This window comes from Rhineura floridana, chromosome 15 (assembly GCF_030035675.1).
Source record: "Rhineura floridana isolate rRhiFlo1 chromosome 15, rRhiFlo1.hap2, whole genome shotgun sequence".
Lineage (NCBI taxonomy): Eukaryota > Metazoa > Chordata > Lepidosauria > Squamata > Rhineuridae > Rhineura > Rhineura floridana.
In genome coordinates this window covers 29,006,792-29,029,463 of record NC_084494.1, presented here as the reverse complement: position 1 = coordinate 29,029,463, position 22,672 = coordinate 29,006,792, and the positions used below count along the sequence as shown (strand labels likewise).

Below are 22,672 nucleotides of genomic sequence, written 5' to 3'. Positions count from 1 at the left end.
GGCAGCCAAGGCGGGATGGGAGACTCCCTGAGCAAATATTATTACAATGGGGAAGGTGCCTGAGATGGGACCGCGCTCAGGAGATATACAAGAAAGGCAGGACTGAAATGGACATCCAGGAGAGACAGACGCAGGCAACAGCAGGGTGGGCGAGGAGTTGAATAACTAAGGCTGCATCCTCCACCCCCATGAGTCCCTTCTGAAAGCCAAAATATATCCTTACTTCATGGGATGGGAAACCTCTGGCCTGGGGATTGAGTGCGACCCTCCATACCTCTCTATATGGCCCTCGGGATTCTTCCCAGGCAACACCTCTATCTCCAGCAGTGCCCCTCAATGGTCCTGCTCTGCTTCCTCTCTGAGTGCCTTTGTCTGATTGGAAAGTTTCTCTGAACTGTGCTAGTGCCTTCTTGCTTGTGTAGACGGAGGATGGAGAGGTGCATGATGAAGCCTCTGACTTTGGTCACATCCGCACCATCCATTTAAAGCCCACTGCTTTCCCCCAAAGAATCCTGGGAACTGTAGTTGGTTAAGGGTGCTGGAAATAGTAGCTCTATGAGTGTGGGGGGTAAACTACAGTTCTCAGGATTCTTGGGGGGGGAACCATGACTATTAAACTGGTATAAATGTGCTTGAAATGTATGGGGTGTGGATGTGACCTTTTACTGCACAAAGGTCAGAGTCATCCCTGATGCTCCACCCACTTTTGTCTCGGGCCCCACCCACCACTTGGCATGCGGCCCCTGGAAAGTTGTCCATGAGGGAATGTGGCTGACAAGGACATCTGTGCTATACTTCTTGGGTTTGTTTCTGCAAAGCCACTGGCGGCCTGTAGGTGAGAGGAGCCTTTGAATCAAGAATCAGCCCTGGCTAACATGTTGGGTTGTGTGTTTGAATCGAGCCTCAACGTTCCTCCTTTCACACATATCGCTCCATGGCATGCAAGTCTTCGCCTGCTGATTTCTGCACCTCAAACCTCTCATCAAAGCACAAATGCAAAAGACGAGGTTGTGAGCTGTTTGTTTTGGATGGATGGCTGCTGCAATAGTAAGCCCTCCAGTGACTGTGACTTACTTGGTACAGGTCCACTACATCTGGAGAGCACCTCATTCGCTACTCCTGCATTAAGGGCACAGAGTGTTTCTCCATAAAGAAGGTGGTAAATTAACTTCCTGCAACTTGAGGTTGGGGTGATAGAATGGGCCCAGGAGCAGAAATGAACGTTTGTGGTTTAGCTGCCTCAAGCCCCTTCCAGGGTCTGGATTAAAAACTTACCATTTACAACTTGGCTCCGCCGTTTCTTCCTTCACCAAGTTCTAGCCTTGGAAGTTGGAAGGTTTTTTCCCTGCTCTCTCCCCCTTTGTGGCTTCTACTCCCCCATCCCTAACCACTAATCCCAACTCTCCTCCCAGTGCTGGGAACAAACTCCAGGAGTCTCTTGGCTTTTTTGGCTCCTTAGTCCTTGCCCTGGGCAGTTCCCACTGCTGATGGCTGTTTCTCCACTGAGCACGTGTCACCTGGCCCATCCGGATTAATATTTATCCTGTCACCCATCCCACTCTTGCCTCCCCACCCCTAGCTTGACAGCCGCAGCCATGAAGGGAGCAATTGTGTCCTGAACAATCGGACAAGAAGGAACTTGGGCTCGCTCCACAGACCTGAAGAAGGGGCCTGTTTGTGCCAGAAATGGTTGGATAAGGAAATGAAGAAGGGGAACGAGAAAAGACAGAGGGTGCAGCCCAGTTCTCCCACTGAGGTGGTAAACCTTCACCTGTGCCATGTCGAAAAGCAGCTGGGGGGCTCACATGATTGAATGCTCACACTCACTCACACACATGCACACAAACAAGTGCAACAATGAGAAACCACGGGCGTCACCAGACTGTCGCTGTTTTGCAGGAGGAATCCCAGCACATACCAGGAAATGGAGGTTTGTGCAATTAACGTGGATTAAAGGGTTCTGTCGTCCTGGCACCACAAACCACTTTTTCAATGCATCTGACTTTTTGCAGTTTGGAAAATGACAGGAGGCACCTCCAGACAACCTGTTTATAGAGCTCTCGTGCTGATTTGTTGGCAGGAAGATTAGATGATGACCACTGTCTCATGAACATTCATTTTGATTTGTTTGCAGGGAGATTAAATGATGTTGCATCAAAGGAAGTGATGTCCCACACTTTCCCATCACTCTCCTTATCACAAAAAGTCCAGCCTTTTGGGAAAGAGGATTTGTTGCGTAAGACACACACACACCCATCAGCTATAATTGTGCAACCTGAATTTGCCGGCATATGATTAAATCCCACCTGAAAACAGCAACAGTCTGAAAGCGCCCAGGGAAATGCATTGAAAAGCATGAGATGAACAAGTGACTAACAGGAAGATGTATAAACACCCCACAAACAAATCAGGTTGAATACAGGACAAATGTTCATTGTCGTATAACCAACTCGCAAACAAATCAGAACAAATGTCCAGTAAAGACAGATATAATCTAACCTTTGCATAAGCTTTGTGCAAACAGTTTAGAATGGTGTTCTATAAATAAGTTATCTGGAGGAACCCTAGTCCTCAAAAGTGCCAGCTATTCACGTTTACTGTAGCTCAGCAGATTTCAGAATCAGAGTTTATTAAACCAAAATGAATGCAAAAATGGTGAAACTAGTTTTCGAACGTGCCAACTATTAGAAGTTTATTGTAGCTCAACATGTTTCAGAACCAAAATTTATTATTCAGGAGCAAACTTAAGACTTTCTGAAGCAGATTGCACAAATGTTGCTGCCTGCCTGGCACCTAAAGAAGAAGGGATTTTTGGTTCTGAACCTAGTTTCTCCTTTTTGCATTCCTTTTGGATTCTGTGCCTCCCTCCAGACACACACAAAACCCTGCTTGCAGAAAAGTAGATGTCAGAGAGAAAGGCTTTAGCCCTAAGGGGAAAAAACCTCAAGGGAAGGGAGACCCTTTAAACAGTCCGAGAAACACACTGAGCACGCTCAGCAGTCACATAATGCTGACCATTGTTGGAGAGAGATAGAAAACTGGGTGGAATGGAATGGAGTATTCTGGAAGAGGGTATGGCTGGCTAGCTAGAATCCTGAACATGAGGACTCCATGCCGCAGCAGTTTGTTGCAGCAGGTTCCACTTGTACCTGTCATGGGGATAAACAACAAAAGTCTGTTGCCTTCACATTCTACCTGTGAACTTCCATAGGCTGAGAACCAGATGGATCTTTGTGCTGATGCAGCAAGGCGATTCTTATCTTCTTTTGGGCTAACTGCATCAAGTAATCATTAGTGCATGCACCAGTAAATTAATCTGGTCCACCCCAATCTCCTTTGTCCTATGAATAGCCTGCTGGCTGGAATCCTTAAGAAGCAGCACTCTGCACTGCAACATTGTGTTGCAAGTCCCATCTGTCTTGACTCTAGAGTATATGCATGCAAAATGCATGTGCATAGACGCAAAATGCCAGAGCACCACTTCCTGCCCTCTGTGTGCCTATCTAGGCTGTAAAAATTGCTGAACGTGTTTGAGTTGCTGTTGTTACTACAATAATTACAATAAAATTCACCATAAGATGAAAACATCCTCATAAACATGGTTGTATTCAGTTGACTTAACACACCCTTCATCAGAAGTGACACAGGAAATGTTACTGCAAATAAATGAATACAAATTACAGCAATGACGTGATGCAACAGGTGATGGAGCAGGTGCAGACGGGATGCTCAGGCAGTGATCCTTGGTGTGAGACTAAAACAGGGGAATCTGTGGCCCTCCAGATGTTGCTGGACCACAACTCCCATCGTCCTTGACGACTGACCATGCTGGCTGGAGCTGACAGGTGGCGGAGTCCAGCAACATTTGGAGAGTCCCTCTTTTCCATCTGGGAAATGTTGGTGGGTATTTTCCCCCCTACTGCCATCCCTAGGGAAAAATACCCCTCAGCACCTGCCAGTTACACAGCTCCACAGGGCAGACTGTCAACGTTTACGGCTAATTTACTCTGCAGTCCCTTCTGCGATTTTATCTATCGCCTCCTGCTTTGATTTTCTTCCAGCCCATTTCCACTAAAGTGCTCTGCAGGTGCTTTGCCGCTTTGTTGAAGCCATGTAAGCCAATATTCCCCACAGCCTGAGATAAGCAAGGTCAATTTTGGGAAAGCCAGCAGAATTGCTTAGTTAAGCCCAGAGCTGCTTGCAACTGCTTGGGCTCCTCTACGTGTCGGTTGTTTGCAAAACACCGTCTTTTTAATCGACAGATTTATTGATTGATAGATAAATATATTTGTATACCTCGTTAAAAACATCAAAGCAGTTTACAACAAGTTAAAAAACAAAAGCAAACAACAACCATACAATGAAAACATTAAAAACACAATAAAAACAAAGGTCAACTATTGCAAAAAGGCATACATCGGAAGAATAGGCACCCACCTTAGCCCTGTTAAGTACAGGTGGGAAAACTCCCATCCTCGCTTCATATTACAGAGAATGAATGGCAGAAGATTCCAGACTGTACCACTTCACACTGCAGATGTGGGTGGGTGGGGGGTCATAAATCTGAATATTCCTGCATTCAAAAAAAAAATACTACTCCTTGCAAGTAAACAACCTGAAGACCACAGATAAAGCCATGCTAAAGTATTTTCTTTTCCAAATATGCTAATTTACTACTTTGTGAGGGAATATTCAGAGCCATGCTCACACCTCTGAAGTGGTACAGTCCATAATCTTACCACTTCAGCCGCTGCGTAAAGTGTAGAAAGTTTGTATGTCAAGGCCAAAGCGGCAATCCAGTTATGGGGGCGTTCTCACAGCCCTTGTAGCAGAGTGATGACTTGAACTCAGGCCTCTGAGAATGCTAAATGAAACTCTAGGCTTTCAGAGACATGCTGAGAGGTCAAAGCAAAGTTCCTTGCAAGAACTCAGTTGTAAATTTTGCAAGAGCTGAACAGCTAGTGCAAAAATGAGAGTTCCTTGCAAGAGCTCAGCTGTTCTTAACAAGCTAATCAAGTCCTTTGCAATATTCAGGTTTTTAAGTGGAAACTGGAGTTCCTTGTCAAATTAGTTCAAGACTAATTACTAGCTAATCCATTATAGTTAGGGCTTAAAAACAAAACTGGAGTTAAGACTTAAATCTGTTTAATCCTGGTGGGCCAACAAATGTTGACCCACCAACTTGGGTGCAGGCATGCAAGGTGGCCTTTGTGAGATTGGTAAATAATCTCCTGTCTTTGGTGCACACCTGTATTCTGCAAATACAGAAAGGATGTCAAGCACTGGGTTATGTGTGGCTTAGAAGATCACCAGTTGTGTGAACCTGCACTAAAATATGCCAACATGCATTTCTTTTTACCTGATGTTTTGGAACAGGATCTGAATGAGCCCCAATATTAAAATCCCTGAACCAGTTTGAACAGGATTTACTTCTAATCTGCGCCAGGGAGCGATGAGTGCAATGGGGAGGTCACTAAAGCTCACAGGAGGCGGCTCTCGCTATTATGCTCCTTTCTGAATTTTTCAATGGCGCCTCCGAAAACTGGGTCTCCAGCCTCCTGCAGCCCAGAGTCTTGTCTGTGTCTGATGTGTCCCTCCTCCTTCTTGCCTCCAGCCAGTTTCTCAGACGTGTTCCCAAGCAGGGAGTTGTACACAGAGGGGACCTAGAGCGGATCCAAGGTCTGTCTGCAGACGGAGCTTCAGGAAGGGCTCCTCATCTGCCAGAGGAAGCTTCGGAGAGGGAGCTGCAGCGACGTGATGGGGCAAAGGCAGAGAGACTACAATCAGGAGCAAGGGGGAAATATGCCCTTGCAGTGGGTGGAGAGGAGGGGGCAGAAGGCTGCAAGCCAGGACTCCTCGGTTTAGTGCCAAGCTCCAAGAACTTGTGCAGTGCTCAGGCTCTAAATCCAAAGTGTCCAAAACACAAGGCAGTGTAGGCAAGATGCTCCCTCAGTCCTCTTGGGGACTGTGCAAGGTCTCACATTGAAACTGGAGGAAGAGAAGCTATACCCGATGCAAAGAGAGAGCACACGGGCTATTGTGTACACCCTCCACTCCTGCGCTGTCTGTCTAATCTACACTGCAAAGTCTACTGGGGCAGGGGCAGGGTGTCACTTTTTGGTTCTGTCCAGCACCTGGAACGCAGCCACAGGACAGAGTGCATTCAGACTGCAAGTTTAGCACTGGAACAATTGTTCCATGTCCAGCTCTGGCTCTGACTGAAACCAAATAACCTTTTTTTTTAATTGGCCATGAAAATAAGGCATTTTAAGAGCATTATCTTAGGAATTCTCACATCGGCCCTGTAAGGTAGGTCTAGAAGGCTGCTTGCTAATCAACGAGAAAATAAAACAAAACAACCCAAACAGGTTTTTTATCTTTGGGCCACTTCCCAGACCCCTTCGCTGCAGAAACCTGAGCTTTGGCACTAATGGTCAGATTTATTTACCTTTAAAAAAAAAAAGCTGGAATTTTCAGTGTAAAAGTCAACAGAATCTTTCTTTTCACAGAACACATGCTTGAACAATGAACGCCATGTATACACATTAAAGAACCCAGTTGTTCTGTTGAGCCCCAGGAAACTGTTCAACAGGGGAACAGAGGCATCCGCCATACACTATGTCAGTCCATCTACCTCAGTAATGTCCACATTGACTGGCCACGGCTCTCCAGGATTTCAGACAGGATTTCTGAAGTCCTGAGTAGCTGCTGCCAAGCAGTGTGGCTAACACTGAGCCAAACAGACCAATGCTCTGACTTCGTATATAAGGAAGCTCCCTGAAGATGCCAGAGATTGAGTCTCGTACCTTCTTCATGCAAAGCAGATGCTCTTCCATTGAGCTACTGCCTTCCCCTTAAGGGCTGTATATTCCACATACTGGTGCATGAGAGACTGTGGAGGTAGGGCGTACAGTTTCTCCATGGCCTCCCAATGGGATCTGTGTTGTTGAGCCTGGGGTGGGCAGATGTCAAGCTAGTGGTATCAGATTTGTTTTGTTTTGTTTGACCAGAACCCCAAGGTTCACCAACTAGCGCCTGGTGTGAAAGAGATACACTTGGAATTAAAGAATTCTGAGCCTAGGAATTTGAGCACCAGAACTGAATGCAAGCCACCGCCTTTACAAACAAAAATCTATTCCTGCTTAATTTACTAGGGAGGTGGAGTCATGCTATTACTGTTCTTGTTAAACAACTGGGATCCAGGACTACTTTCTGTCTACCACTAGCTTAGGAAACAGGGCTGTGGAGTCGGTACGCCAAACCTTCGACTCCGACTCCACCCAAAATTGCTTCCAGCTCCACAGCCCTGGAAAGGGCTGTAAATGTCTTTTTAAATTGGAAGCTCTCATAGGAGCATTTTTATCACTGCCTGAATATGCGCTGATCTTGGCATCACAGCATTTGTCTTCATCTGGGTCCTGCGTCATACACTAACACAAAAAATGTTTTCCATCTTGAGTTATGGTGAAATGCTCAACTACAGCTGACTTCATGGGAAGCTTCTTTGACATTTTGAATTTATATTTTTAAAAAATTGTCAATCAAAATTTATTTTGAAGTTGGAGTCGGTACATTTCTACAGACTCCAACTCAGACTCAGATTCCACCCAAAATTGCTTCCGACTCCGACTCCACGACTCCGACTCTGACTCCACAGCCCTGTTAGGAAAGCTGGGTGGTTTTAGGTGAAGGACCACAGCTCAGTGGTAGAGCATCTAGGTCCCAGGTTCAACCCTTGGCATCTCTAGGTAGGACTGGGACTGTCTCCTGCCTAAAACCCAGGAGAGCCACTGGCAGTTAGTGTGGACAATATTGAGCTAGATGGACCAATAACGTGACTCAATATTAGGCAACTTCCTATGTTCCTATGCTGGTGGCTGAGCAACGTGGCAGGTTGGCAGCTGTGGGGATTGCTGGCACACTCAGTTCTCTGTATAACTCCATCATCCCACTGTCAAACACAAGCAGTGGGCTTGGCCCACCATATCTGCTGGCACCAGCCGCAGGAACAAACAGAAAGCCTTTGCCATTCACTCAGCGCCTGCTGGAATCTTCTAGGCTGCACCCTGCCACATGGGCCAGGTTCCACTCAAGTGCCAGAATTTTTGCAAAGCAACACTTGGCAATCCTATAAATCAGTATTATTGTTCCAGATGAGGTACATATTATTACTGCAGATGAAGTGTCTGGTGTTGGGGGGGGGGGAGGAAACATCAGCATGCCTAAAACCACAATGAGAAACTTACATATCTTGTACATTATTTTTAAATGGCCCATTCACATAACCTACATTCCACAAGAGGTGCTCTTGGGGGTCAGCCAAAATGAGTTGCCATTATCAACAGCAATCCATGGAAGCCATTCACAATGTGAGGTTCAATAAAATCAGCATGACATGTAAGGAAGGGTGAAATGCAAGCTACTGATTTGAGTTCTTATTTTGTTTACTTAACAAGATTTATATTTTAGCAAGATTTATGATAATATATTAGTAATGTTTTTTCAACATCTGTTAGCTAACCAACACACTCCCCCACCTACAACATGGTGGACAGCATTTTGTATCTGAACCTTTCAAAAACTGCACTAATTTAAAACAAATTTTGCGTGAAGGTTCCTGAGATCCAGGTTTTCAACTATGTTTGGTTACAATTGGACACCATTTTGAATCCAGATGACAGACTGAACCTTCCAAAACAACACTGATTTTAACCACTCATTTCAAAATTGTATTGATTTTGTTGTTTCTTAGGATTCTCAAACAACACCACATAGGAGGCTCAAAAGCCCCATTTGAACTATGCATTTAAAGCAGCACCCTACCACTTTAAACAGGTATGGTTTCCCACAAAGAATCCTGGGAACTGTAGTTTGTTAAGAGTGCTAAGAGTTCTTAGGATCCCCTATTCCCTTCACAGAGCTACAATTCTCAGAGTGGTTTAACTGTCAATCCCTCTCCCCAGAACACTTAGAATTATAGTTCTGTGATGGGAATATGGGTCTCCAACAATTTCCTCCAGGGTAGTACACCTAGTTTCCCCCTCCTCTCCATTTTATCCTCACAACAACGCTGTGAGGTAGGTTAGGCTGAGAAATTATGACTGGCCCCAGGGTCACCCAGCAAGCTTCATGGTTGAGTGAGAATCTGAATCTTGGTCTCCCAGGTCCAACACTTTAACCCACACTAGCTCTCTAGGTCAGAATGTGCCTTACTTTGGTGCAGAAATTGGCTATTGTGGACACACAGGATGCCCAACCTAGAGAAAACCACAAACACAGTGCCTGACCTGCCTGGGAGTGAGTCGTGCTAGACTCACTTGATGACAAAAAAGAAGACTAATGCTATAATCCTACTTACCAGGGAGTGAGTCCTATTGGACTTAGTGGTATTTACTTCTGGGTAAGCATAGGCCTAGGGTTGCACTGCAAATAGGCCAGCATTATTTTTACATGTATTGAATTCATTCAGAATATTGTATACTGCTGTTCTGTTAAAAATGTTCAAAGCAGTTTGCAATGAGTAAAACTGTAATAAAGCACAAACAGGCAATGTTTAAAACCCATACAAGCACCCCTGAAAAGCAAAATGTGGTTAAAAAAATCCTATAAACAAGGAGAAAGAAACAATAAAATGGTAGGCTACAAAACTTGGAGAGTTAAAAATTCATAACCTGTCACCTAGGGAATAAAAGAATTGGCCCCAGCAGAATCATTACGGGGAGTGCGTTCCGTAACAGGGAGTGGGCACTGAAACCAATTTTAAAATTTTGCGCAGATTCATATGGGGGAAAGGTGTCCGTTCCAAGCAGTGGGGACGAGTGCTCATTAGGACTAGTAGGATGGAAGGCAGGGAGATCAACAGCAGGTTGAGCCAGAGCCAATGACAGACAGGGCCAGAGCCAACTAATTCTCGTTTGGTCCCCTTTCTCCTCCCACTTGAGTCCTACTAAGGCAACACTGAGACGAAAGAGGAGGGATAAGACAGGTAGTATCACCCCCTAGACAGGTTGTAAGCAAGGGGGTAGGCAGGGGGGTCTGACTGAAGAGGACAGACTGATCTTGGTGGGGCAGTGCCCCATTTGCCCCAACGGACCAGCCTCCCCTGCTTCCAAGTACGCAGGTCCCATCTGGGTTGCCAACTTTTGTTACCAGCCTCTGCTCCTACGTCCTGTCAAGAGAAATCTCGACAGGTTTGGTTATTCCTGGCCTGATGGTAACCCCAGTACTGAACACAGAGGAAAATATTTCTATGACTTATCGTACTTATACATCATCATGAGGCTGAGTTCTTTCATGAGGGGAGAAATCCTCAGTGTTTAGAGAAACAAGGATTCTGCATGTTCTCTCTAAAATTTAGTTATTGAATATTCGTTTTTTAAGGTTTTACTGATTATATCGGCGTTTTATTGGCAACTAGCAGTCTTGTACCTAGCATTGCTTGGGAATTCTAAGAAACCAAAAAAATCAGTGCAGTTTTGAAAGGTTCAGTCCAACATACTGATTCAAAACTGTGTCCAACTGTGTACAAACATAGATGAAAACCTGCTCCTTGATTTCAGGAACTATCAGATAAAGATTGTTTATGATACCTTAGGAGGTGTCCAAATGCATACTAAACAAACAATTTTCCAAAAGTTATAGTAGATTTTATGCACACTTGTTTTTTAAAGAGTTTTCTGAATTTTTAGCTGTGTTTCATTCATCATTTTATTACGTACACTGCTTAAGAGAGTTTTGTGATTAAGCAGTCTTCTAAATAAAAATAATAACTGTAAAATTACGGGTCTCAGGTCAATGAAATGGCAGCATAACCCTCCAGAAATGCAATACAAACAGAGAGAGGGTGATTGAGACCAGATGCAATGGACGAGGGGGTTCTTGTACCTTCAAGAGTTCATGTTTCATGCCAAATTTATCAAATCCACACTTTTCAAAACAATATGAGAACTAGAACACAACCACCTTTTAAAATCCACACTTCACCAAATTTTGCAATGCAGTGCAGTTCTCCAGCCAAACAATGTTTACAAAAACAAATATATTAGGGGAAATGTGCATAAAAATGAATATATTACTGAAAATAGCATACAAAAATTCATTATATTAGGAGAAAATGCTTACCAAAATGTGTAAATTAGTCAAAACTACATACAAAAATGTGTTTAGTAGGAGAAATTAACATTTAATTCACATTCACATGCTAAAGAATTGTCATGAGGTTTTTTTTAAAAAAAATCTCAAATTGCTGCACAACTGAATTTAAGATTGGAAAAATGAGAAACTTGGAGAACCAAAATTGACACAGAGAACTGAAATTGAGAGATCTTTCCATTCCTACCCCTCCCCTTCCGCCAAGAGTGACAACAGTACTTAGCATTTATCAACACCAAGGGAGATTCAGAACTTAAATTCCTGGAAGAGGATCCAGAAAGAAGGAGGCAATCACTGGTTCTCCTTATGCAGACCAGCCTCACACTCTGAGAAGGACTGTTCCATGGGATATCTCCTCCAAACACTTTGTAGTTCTAGCACACAGTTTATAGATGTAACAGGCTAAACACAAGCTGACCAATCATATGCAAACCTTATCACTGACTGCGACATTTGGACACAGAATATGTACAGACATTCTAACTGTTGAGGAGAAAGGGTCAGCTGCAGAATGTTGATGATTAGTGATGTCACAGAATGTTTATAGACATTCTAACTGCTGGGGACTGGGAAGCATTAGTTATGGAACGTTGAAAAATCTGTGTCAGCTATTTCCTCTCACCAAATGGATCACTTAAGCTGGCCTACACACAGGGTTAGAAGATCCATTGCAAGCTTTAACCTCAGCATCTTTTGTGTTATGCAACTGATACAAATCTTCCACTTTCAGAAAATGTGTTTCACTTCAGAATTGTCATTGCACAGCTATGCTAGGACTTGTCCATTCAGCCCTGCACCCCACCCCTGAATAAGCACATTCCCTTCTTTTCTTTTCTTTTCTTTTTTGTGTGTGTGTTCTTGGTGTCCCCAACGTCCTTCAACCTGCAGGTAATTGCAGCAGGAGTAAAATACGATAAATCTCAAGGGAGGGAATGGAGGAGGCAAGTCAGAGCAAAGACTTTGTTTCTTGCTTCTGTGGGATAAAGTGTGGAAAACATTTTTATGGGATAAGAGAAGATCAACATGGCTTGACATGCTAAGCAACAAAGTAGTGAAGAGGAGGATAAAGTGAGAGGATGGGGGAAAACCTCCTCAGGTTCAAATTAGGGCATCCTCTGTTCAAATCTAGAACAAATAAAATCCAGAGAGGAGGCACAAAGACCAAAAAGAAAACAAAATGGGAAAACCTAGTTCACAAAAGGTTCAACTATTAAAATTTATTGTAGCTCAGCATGTTTTAGAAGCAATTGTGGACTTTTTGAAGCAGCCCACACAAAGGTCTGGCATCCTAAGAAAGGGAAGGTGATGCTTTCAAAAAATAAGCTGCGTACACACTACACCTCTAAAACACACCGAAAACACATTTTCCCCCCAAAGAATTCCAGGAATTGTAGTTTATTAAGGGTAAGAAAATGTGCTCTGAATGTGCTTTAAAGGAATGGTGTGTATTCAGCCATAGTTTGGGATTTTGCATTCTTTCGCTGTTCAGATCTCACCTCTGCCACGACCTTCAGGCACATCCATGACATACATTTAAAGTACATCCAACGAACATTTAAAGCACATGACTTTCCCCAAAGAATCATGGGAACAGTAGTTTGTTAAGGGTGCTGGAAATCTGTAGCTCTGTTAGGTGGAAAGGACATTAGAAGGAACTTCTTGACAGTAAGGGCAGTTCGGCAATGGAACCGACTGCCTAGGGAGGTGGTGGGATCCCCTTCGCTGAATGTCTTCAAGCAGAGGCTGGACAGCTATCTGCGGGAGATGCTCTAGCTGTGGACTTCCTGCTGTGAGCAGGGGGTTGGACTCGATGGCCTACAAGGCCCCTTCCAACTCTATGATTCTATGATTCTATGAAGTCATGTGTTATAAATGTGCACTGAATGTGCTTTCAATGTGGGTGGAAATACATGTACTGTTGTGCCAGTTGCAGTGCATCCCCACTTTTCTTAAAACGGGGGCACCTAATACTAGTCAAACTTCACTCCTTTTAACTCTTAAATCCTAGTGGGATCAGCTTGAGTGTGTGTGTGTTTTTAATGAGGCTTCAGACAGATTTTACAACTGATTGGCAGATCAACCCATTGCCCCTCCAGGTGTGGCCAATGGAAATGCTTTGTTGTAGGCAACAAGCGCGCTCACCACCTTTATTTTAGGCAGGTCACACTCTCCCAGCCTTTAGGCTACGTGTACACTAGTTCCTTAAAAAGCAGCCAGACCATTTTGTCAGGTTGCGGTTTAAAACTAAACTACAGCCAGTTATACACATCTTTACTGTTTGATTGATTTTTTATCATATTGATTCTGTGTACACCTCAGTGGATGGAGCAGGGCAGTGATGTCTTGATCACCAGGTTGATCGACTAAACGCTTTTGAAGTCAGTGTGAAGCTGGCTTGAAGGGAAAGCACATCTGATCTCAAAAATCTCAGAGTTTGGAGTAAAAGGGGGCAGAGTTTGACTGACATTGTATGTACCTGGATTCACAAAACAGAGGTGGAGGCGCACTGAAACCAGTATAAATGGAAGTGTGTCCACAGCCTTTATCCCCCACCCCACCCTCCCCTTAATTCAATATAGGGGATAAGACCTTACTAGGCTGTTGTAAGGATTGCAGCTAGATAACACAAGTGAAAAGCTCTTTGAACACTTCAAAGTGCAATGCCAACATTAAAGAGGAGGAGGAGGATGCGATGTTCAAAGGCAATGCACCTCTGAATAGACCAGTTGCTGGGAGCCAAAAAAAAGGAAAGGGCTGTTGCATTCATGCTTTGCTTGCAAGCTCCCGGGGAGGGGGGGATCTAGCTGGCTAGTGTTGGGCACAGGGTGCCAGATGGCCTGATCCAGCAGGGCTTTTCTTATGATCATCTAGTCTAGTCCCACCAGATCACATGGAAGCACTTTAGAAACAATTTAGCCTACATGGCATAAGCGGAAGCTCCCAATAGGCTTACTACCTGTTCCTTATTTTGTGTTAAAATGTATCATTCCCTTTTCAAGTTAATAAGGAACCATTTAATTCAATGCATTACAAGGACAGTATATTCCAGCCTTCAGCAGCTCCCATCAGCCCCAGCCAGCATAAGCATTGGCAGGAGTTGTACTCCAAAGCAGCTGAAAGGTCCCAGGTTGCAGAAGACTTGAATATTCTAATAACAATATGAATTGTGTCGTGGCACACATATTACATCACTGTCTCAGTCTCACAATCTCTTCCTTATTTCTGGAGGTCTTTTAACTAGCAAGCACAGAACTTCCTAAACTGTGTTATAGCTAACTTAAACCTTATGGTGCATTACCATCCATTGATGGTTGGCTGCGTTTTGGCTTCATGAATTGCAAACTGTTCAGGCCTTCTCTAACCAATGTAGGCTTTTCATTTGAATAGCAAATATGGAGAAATGCACACCAATGTAAGCCTCACTTGTGAAGACAGCTTACAGTCCTTTGTTATGAAGGTTAAAAAAAAAAATAGTCAAGAGGTGCCTGCAGGGCAAGGGAACAATTTGATGAAATCAAAGCCAAGATGACTCAGGCAAGGGAGCTACACAGTGTGATGGGGACAGTTTGCAAACTCCACACCTATATCCATCAGCACATATTACCTAAAGGAAACAACTGTTCTCTATTTTGTGTTGCATCACAATGTAGCATTTATATATACACACACACATGCCAGGTGTGGGGAAACTAGCCTGGCTGAGAGTCCAGAGTCTGTGAGTTCAAATCCCCGCTCGTGTCTCCTGGGTGTCAAGGGCCAGCTAAAGATCACCCGTACAGTGAGTGGCTCAGGGGTTACGTGCCCTGCCACCTGTGTAGCCGTGGGCAAGCTGCATAGTCCCAAGGAGCCCAGTTGCCCCCCAGTTGGCAGTTGCAGACAAGGAAGGGGCTGGCTTGTGCAGCTGTGACAAGCCATAAGTCGGGATTGACTTGAAGGCAGCATGCTGAACTACAATCCCATAACCTGCAGCAAGCAGGGCCAATGACCAGGGATGGTGGGAGTTATAGTTCTGGAGGGCCAAAGGTTCCCCATGCCCAATCTATGACCTCCACCTGTCTCTATTTTCTACCTTCTGCATTCAATTCCCAGTAACTCCAGCTAGAGCTGGGAGAGATTCCCTGCTGAAATCCCAAAGAGCCTCTGCTAGCCATCTGCTAGATGGGCCAAAGGTCTGATTCGGTATAAGGCAGCCTCCTGCACACCCTCATGGCAATTTGGTTGTAAGGCTGAAAAAGGTTCCCCAACTCTGAAGCCGATGAAAAATGTTACTGAATTTGCAAGTTGCAGCTATTCTGATCATTCCGTACAAGATCACTGTGAGTTTAATTATTCTGTTAAAAGGTTATATTTTGGGGCTCCTGCTGGGAGGAAGGGCGGGATATAAATCAAATAATAAATAAATAAATAAATAAATAAATAAATAAAAGGGAGGTATTGTCATTTTAATGACATCCTGCTTGGAAAGCTAGCACAGGACAGACTAATTATAAGATTAAATTAACACAAAGGACAGCAGGCGAAGACGTACTTTTAAGCAATGTGATGATGTGACAATGTGGTCACTTCCAGACAACCTGTTTACTGGGTGTTCATTCTGATTTGTTTGCACAAAGTTTGTGGGAAGTTAGATAATATTGGGTATTTATGGAGCATTCATGCTGCTTTATCTGCAGGAAGGTTATACTAGGGCCTCATCTGCACCATACATTTCAAGCAATATTGTACCACTTTAAACAGTCATGGCTCCCCCCCCCAAGCATCGCGGGAACTGTACTTTGTTAAGAGTGCTGCAAGTTGTTAAGAGACCCCTGTTCCCCTCACCAAGCTACAATTCCCAGAGTTCCCTGGGAAGAGGGGTTAAAATTAGGGGCCCTGCGGCTGTTATTAACTTCTTGTTTAAAAAAGCAAGAATTTAATGAATTCCCCATGTCATGTCTACTTTGTCCTTCAGTTCCCTTCAACAAGGCTTCTGCAAAAGTACTTCTGGAAATTTAGTAATTTTTTTTAAAAAAACACACACTTCTCCTTGAACGGTGCGCTGCAGGTCAGATCTATCTGCTTCCCATTCTATTGATCTTTAACTGAGCTTCAAATCCACCACCAGAGGCCGCTACCTCACCTTCCCTCATGGTACAGCCACCTCCGAGACAGAATCCCAGGCAGTCACCTACTCTGAGAAGACCTTAAGAGAGGGATAGGGAAGCTCTGGCCCCTCCAGATGTTGCACCGCAACTCCTATCAGCCCCAGCCAGCATGGCCAGTGCTCAGGGACAATGGGGGCTGGAGTCCAACAACTTCTGCAGGGGGCAAGGTTCCCCATTTCCCTGAAATATCACAACAGAATATAGTCAGAAGCCTTTGGGGAGTTGCACAATGGTGATTTCCACCCCCTGTTCTTAATGCCCTGGTAGTTCAAAATGCCACTGTCTCTGAAAACGGCAGTCTGCCTTTTAATTAAATCCATTAGTAGCCACTGATACTCATATCTTCCAGCAGTTTCCCTGAATTAGTTCTTCAATTCATGTGTTATTATTTATTATTTATTTTGTTTATTGCATTGATATCCCACCTTTTCTCCAATGAGCTCAAGGTGGCAAACAAACATGGTCCTCCCCCTCCTCATTTAATCTCTACAACAACCCTGTGAGGTAGGTTAGGCTGAGAGGCAGTGAGCTTCCTGGCTGTGTGGGGATTCGAACCCTGGTCTCCCAGGTCCTAGTCCGACACTCTAACCACTACACCACACTGGCTGTCATGCATGCTGGCAGCCATCACTATGTTTTGTGGCAATGAGTTCCTCAGATTCATTAACAGAACTCATTTAATCTGCACATCGATCAACTACAGCTTTTATCACCAGGGGTGGGGAGGAGCGAGGAGGGTGATCTTAAGAAGCAGGCAAGGTCATGATTAGAAAGGCACACTTGTTTTTTGTTTTGAGGCTATTGTTCTGTTGCAGTGCAATATTGCACTGGGAAAAGGAAAAGAAAATATTTAATTAAAGGATGTCTTCCCTTCTAGCAGTGTGCAGGAGTCGCTTTGGTATAGGAAACTGTAAATCGCTTCGCACTTCCTTCCACATCTCAGCCAAGGCACCTATTATAAGGGTTTGGTGCAGATACGGAGGGGCAACTGCATGGAAACGCCACATTTTCATTCTGTCCTTCTTTCCAAAGCACTCACCGCACCGTTAATCCTTCCTATTTCATCCTCACAACAGCCTTGTGAGGTAGGCTAGGCTGAGAGAGGCTGAACAGCCAAAAGTCACCCAGTGAACTTCATGGTACAGTAAAGATTTGAACCCAGGACTCTCTCTACACACACGCGCACACACACCCAAGCCTGACACTCCAAGCAGCACACCACACTGATTCTCCAGTATGTTGATGGGCTGTGCCCAAACGACACTGTTAACCGGACAGACCTATGGGTGATATAAGCACACGCATGCTTTTGAGTTTCACAGAACTCTTCATCAGGCAGAAAGGCAGCACAACCTTAGGGGCATTATCAGGGATGGAGATCATGTGGCCCTTCAACTGATGTTGGGACTACAGCTTCCATCCTCCCTGACCATTAGCCATGCTGGCTGGAGCTGACGGGAACATCCAACAACATCTGGAAGGCCACCACAAGGTCCCCATCCCTGATATGTATACAGACAGACAGACAGTGACAGGAATCTCCAGCCAGCCCAGTCTGTCAGGATCATCCCAGCTGGTCTGATTTAAAAGAAGTTTTCTTCCTAACCCTAAACGGGGCCCAGCTGATTTGGGGAAGGGCCATAGCTCAGGGGCAGAGCATCTGCTTCTCATGCAGAAGGTTCCCAGTTCATTCCCCCACCCCGCATCTCCAGGTAGGGCTGGGAGAGACTGCCAGTCAGTGTAGACAACGCTGATCTACATGGAAAGATGGTCTCACTCGGTATGAGGCAGCTTCCTGTATCTGTCTTCTGCATGAAACAAAACTTTAAACACAAAACTCCCCAAACGGAAACTTATCTTGGGGCAAAAACCAGCCTTAAAACACATGGAGGAAAAATATGGTAAGGGGAGATTTTCAGGCCAAGAGTGAGAGGCAGAAAAAACACGTGTGGGTTGGGTGGGGATGGAGGAAATTATGAACTGCACCCAGCTTTTACTGGGAATAATAGACCCGCTGAAATAAATGAAGCCAAGCACGCCGTGTTCCTTCATATCAAGGGGTCTACTCCGAGTAGGGCTACAATCCATTGTGGGGCAAGGGATGGGACAAGCGCCGCGGGCGACTTACCTGGCAGCGTCCGAACCACACCAGCTCCGTGTGCAAAACCATAAGGGCGATGCCCAGGAGGGCAGTGCCCAGGGCCCAGCTGCCCAGCTTTTTCTCCTCGCCTAGCAGGACCTTCCTGCCTCGGAGGCGCCGCAGGTTGTCGCCGGGCTCCCTTGGGATGGGCAGCGCCGTGCTCTCAGCCAGGTCCTCCTTGCTCTGCATCTCTTGGGCGCTGCCAGGGGCGGGCGGGCGCTTGGCCCCCGGGGTCGGGAGGCACGGGGAGGTGAACACCCCCTGGGCAGCCCCCCATCCCTGCCTCTTCAGCAGCCAGCAGGCAGCCAGGGCGAAAGGGGGCCAGAGAGGGGTGGGGTGGGTCGGGGCGCGAGCAGGGCACCTGCCGGGGCTCTGGAGCGGCGGGGAAAGAAGAAAGGGCCGAGCCGCTTGGGAAAGAGGGGTGGCTCGGACAGACGGCGCGCTCGCCGGAGACGGGAAGGTCCCGAGAGAAGCCGGCGGGGGAGGAAGGGAGAGTGAGAAGTTGGACGTTGAAACGAGCGGGAGGCCCCGCGGGAGGAAGAGCGCGCCGCGGTTGCCTGAGCTAAGGAGCTGGACGGAGAGAGCCGGGCCAAAGTGGACAGAAAGGGAGCGAGGGTGGCGGGCGTGAAGGCAGCCCGGGAGCGCGCTGGAGGAACTCTGCGAGACGCCGCTCCTGTCGCCGGGCCGGTCTCTGGTGCTTCGTCACGGGGCGGGCGGGCAGGCGGGCAGGGCGGGGGCTCCCCGGGGAGGGAGGGAACCTGGGCGGCAAAGCAGCGCGAGGAAGTGGGGGGGCAGGGCCTGGCGGCGCCGGGACACAACATCTGCTTGGCATGGGGAAGGTCCCAGGTTCGACCTCCAATGGCATCCCCAGGGAGGGCTGGGAATCGTCTCCTGCCTGAAACGCCGGAGAGCTCCTGCCAGTCAGTGTGGACAATACTGAGCGAGATGGCCTTGGTATAAGGGAGCTTTGTTGCCGGGGGCCGGTGAGTGGGATCCGCAGCAATGGGGCGGGCGAGGCGGTGAGCTGGACTTGGGAAAGGGTCCTGATCCATCTCGCTCGCCTCCTCCCTCAACTCTCCCCACCCCAGGAGGGGCACTGGGGGTCGAGCCTGCCTGCAAAGTACAATCCTACCCCAGAAACACTCCCGACCCACATTGTTAAGGGGCTGGCTGCAGTGGCTCAGTGGCGGCGGGCGAAAGCGCTCTGCTCATGCTCCAAGGCACGCTCTTCCTTAAGCGTTTGAGAGCCGCTGAAGGCCCGCTGGTGTCACAGTTTCCCGTCCATGCTGTTTCAAGCTGTAGCAGTGCTCAAGGGACGCCGCAAATGTCCCACCCTCGCGCGCTACAGAATTTCTCTCGGGGATGTCTTTGGACACATGAAGCAACAAGAAATGAAAGAATGCTCCTGAGATTCTGCAGAATGCCTTCCTCCTCCTCGTGACTGAGTAGCCACCGGGTGTAGAATCCAGACAACCGTTTCCCAAACAGACGCCGTTTACTAACAGGGGCAAGCCGCAGTCTTGCACTTGCAAAGATGTCCCTTGAATCATAGCAGGCTGCAGTCCTCTACGCATTACGGTACAGTGAACTCAATGGGGCTGGCTTCCGAATAGGCATGTATTATATATCCATGACAGCACAGCACTGCACTGTTCATAACTACCCAGACCCCAGAGGAATCCCCACCCACTGCATCTGGATGAGTCACTTTCTGAAAGTGTGCTCCAGGAGAACGCTTCTGGGTTTGCCTATGAGGGTGTGTGGAGTATATAGATCAGGGACTCATACAGAGACACAGTAAGTGACCTGGAGGCCGCACATAGCCATTGACAGACCCATCGTCTATACCAGGGATGGAGGAAGATTTTTCAATCCTAGGGGGTCCACATTCCACAAGCCTCCAGTCGTGTTTGAGGCCAGAGGCACAAGCGGGCATAGTAATTAATGTAAATTTTACCTCAGACTGTACAGGAGGCTAGTTTATACTCACGCCTCCACACACCCCTCTCTGTGCTCCATTCAGGCCAATAAGAGAGGCATGATCACAGTTCTAAAGACACATTCCAGCCAGACAACACTCAAGGAAGGTGTGAAATAAGGTCTATGAAAGGTGTGGCCTGGAGAGCGTGCCAAGGCCCAGATGGACACATTTGGCCCCTGAACCCAAGGTTCCCCATCCCTGCTCTATACCGGCATTGGGAAACCTGTGGGCCAGATGTTGCACTACAGCTGCCATCATCCCTGGCTGTTAGCCGTACTGGCGGGGGCTGCTGGGAGTTGTAGTCCAAAAACACCTGAAGGGCCACAAGTTCCCCTTACCTGCTCTATACATTTGCCTAAACATTTTTCTAAAGCCATATAAGCAGCAACAGCCACCCTCACATCTCATGGCAGCAGATTCCATAAATCAGTTACATATTGTATGCACAAGCTCTCCTCAGTCAATCTCACTAGATACCCTTTAAAAAAAAAACCCTCTAAGTGATTTATGCGAAACATTAAAAGTTTACCTTCCCTGGCAGCGCTCCTGTGCCTTCATCAGCAGTCAGGAATTCAGCAGGTAAAGCCTTCTCCATTGCTTTTCCATGCTGGGAAAAAACCCCAAGCACCTGTTGAATAATGAGGTCTTGCCCTCAGAGACCTCCAGAGCTGATGAACTCCTTGTTCTTCTCCTCCTCACCCTGTGATAATTGAAGGCAAAAGATCAGCCAAAGCCAAGGATCTTTTGGAAGATCAGCAAGTTCTTGGGGGCGAGGGGGCGAATTTCCCTCCAGTCAAGGTGAAGCCAATTTTAAGTGCTTTCAGTTATTTTTTATTTTTACATCTTAATATATTTTGTTAGAGCTGTATTTAAACCCATAACGATGTCCTGGGAGCAATATAAACTGGGATCCCACTGGGAGCGGTGGGATACAAATTTAACAACAACAACAACAATATAATAATAGTAATAATAATAATAGTAATAATAATAAAGGAAGGGCACTGTGAAGCAGAGCTGACCCAAGGCATTTTGTAGCCTGAAGCAGAGCCCAAACACCCCCTCTCCCATCCACACTCCTGGGGCCAACACTAAATTGTTGCATCTCTCAGACACCAATTCCTTCCTTTATTTATCCTCACCCCACCCCACCATGTCGCTTGAAGCTTCGTCCTGCTGCAGGGCAGGTTTGGTGGACAGAACCACTGCCTTATTTTGTTCTTCTGATAGGGCTGCTGTGCCTTGGACAGCGGTAGGACAGCAGAAATTCAACAGGTGAAGCTTTCTGAATCACAAAAGGCGCATTTCTGCATGCGCTCCTCTCCATGCAGACAGACAAGAGGCATTATCAGAGTTCACGGATGCATTCTGTCAAGCAAACATAGTCAAGGAAGGTGCAAAACAGGTCTGGTGAAGGGCGTGGTTCAGGAGAGGGTGTAATGTGGAGAGAGTCCTCAGGGCCAGACAGAATGGCCTGAAGCGCAGCATTTGACTCCTGAGCCTGAGGCTCCCCATTTCTGGTTTAAATATTCCCCCCTCCAGCATTTCACACTGCTGATCCTGCTTTCCCACCCCCATCTAGCTATTTGTTAAAACAAAAACCAGCTACTCAAAGATCAAGTACACATCTAGCGTGGCCCTGAATTATACTGAATCAGCACATGCACAAAAAGAAGAAATAACATATGGGTGCAGGAAACCCCCTGAGTTTTAATTCTATGTCAGTAAACATGGGGGTTTCCTGCACCCATGGATTCCTTTCTGCTTCGTTAGGAGATTCTGCACCTTGTACAGCAAGGATAGCAAACTAGTAGTCCTCAGATGTTAATAACCTCCAACTCCCATCAGCCCCAGGCAACGTGGCCAATGGTCAGGGATGATGGGAGTTGTAGCCAATGACTCTGGAGAGTCACAGGCTACCCACCCTTGCTGTATGGACTTAGACCACTGGTTCGAGCCCAGTTCTGTTCATGCTGATCGCTAACGGCTCTCCCAAGAACACCAAACTGAGCTTTACAGCTGAGCAGGGATTTGAACCTATACCTCCTCCATCCCAGTCCAACACTAGGCTCCCACTGGAAGAAAGGGCAGGATATAAACTAATAAATAAAATAAATAAAAACTTTAACCACTATACTGGCTACCTTACAGGATTGTTCTAATCTAAGGGTTACTGTGATTTATCATTCTTGTTGGTATTCATCATCATTATCATTTATATAGTACCACCAATCTGTGAATAATGCCTTATAGAAT

General features: G+C 46.3%; 1 protein-coding gene across 5 annotated transcripts in view; it reads right to left on the bottom strand.

The window, feature by feature from the left end:
* The window catches only part of KCNN4 (potassium calcium-activated channel subfamily N member 4), a 48,536-nt gene extending 29,413 nt beyond the window's left edge, over positions 1–19,123 (bottom strand). For 4 of the 5 annotated variants that reach the window (XM_061597298.1, XM_061597301.1, XM_061597300.1 and 1 more), the window contains exon 1: positions 18,424–19,123. In XM_061597298.1, the coding sequence (XP_061453282.1) occupies positions 18,424–18,624 (201 nt within the window). In that variant the 5' untranslated portion in view covers positions 18,625–19,123. Of the gene's footprint in view, positions 1–4,437; positions 4,522–18,423 lie in introns of those variants that run through there. The other variant, XM_061597303.1, reaches the window with a different exon arrangement.
* Positions 19,124–22,672: the final 3,549 nt, after the last annotated feature.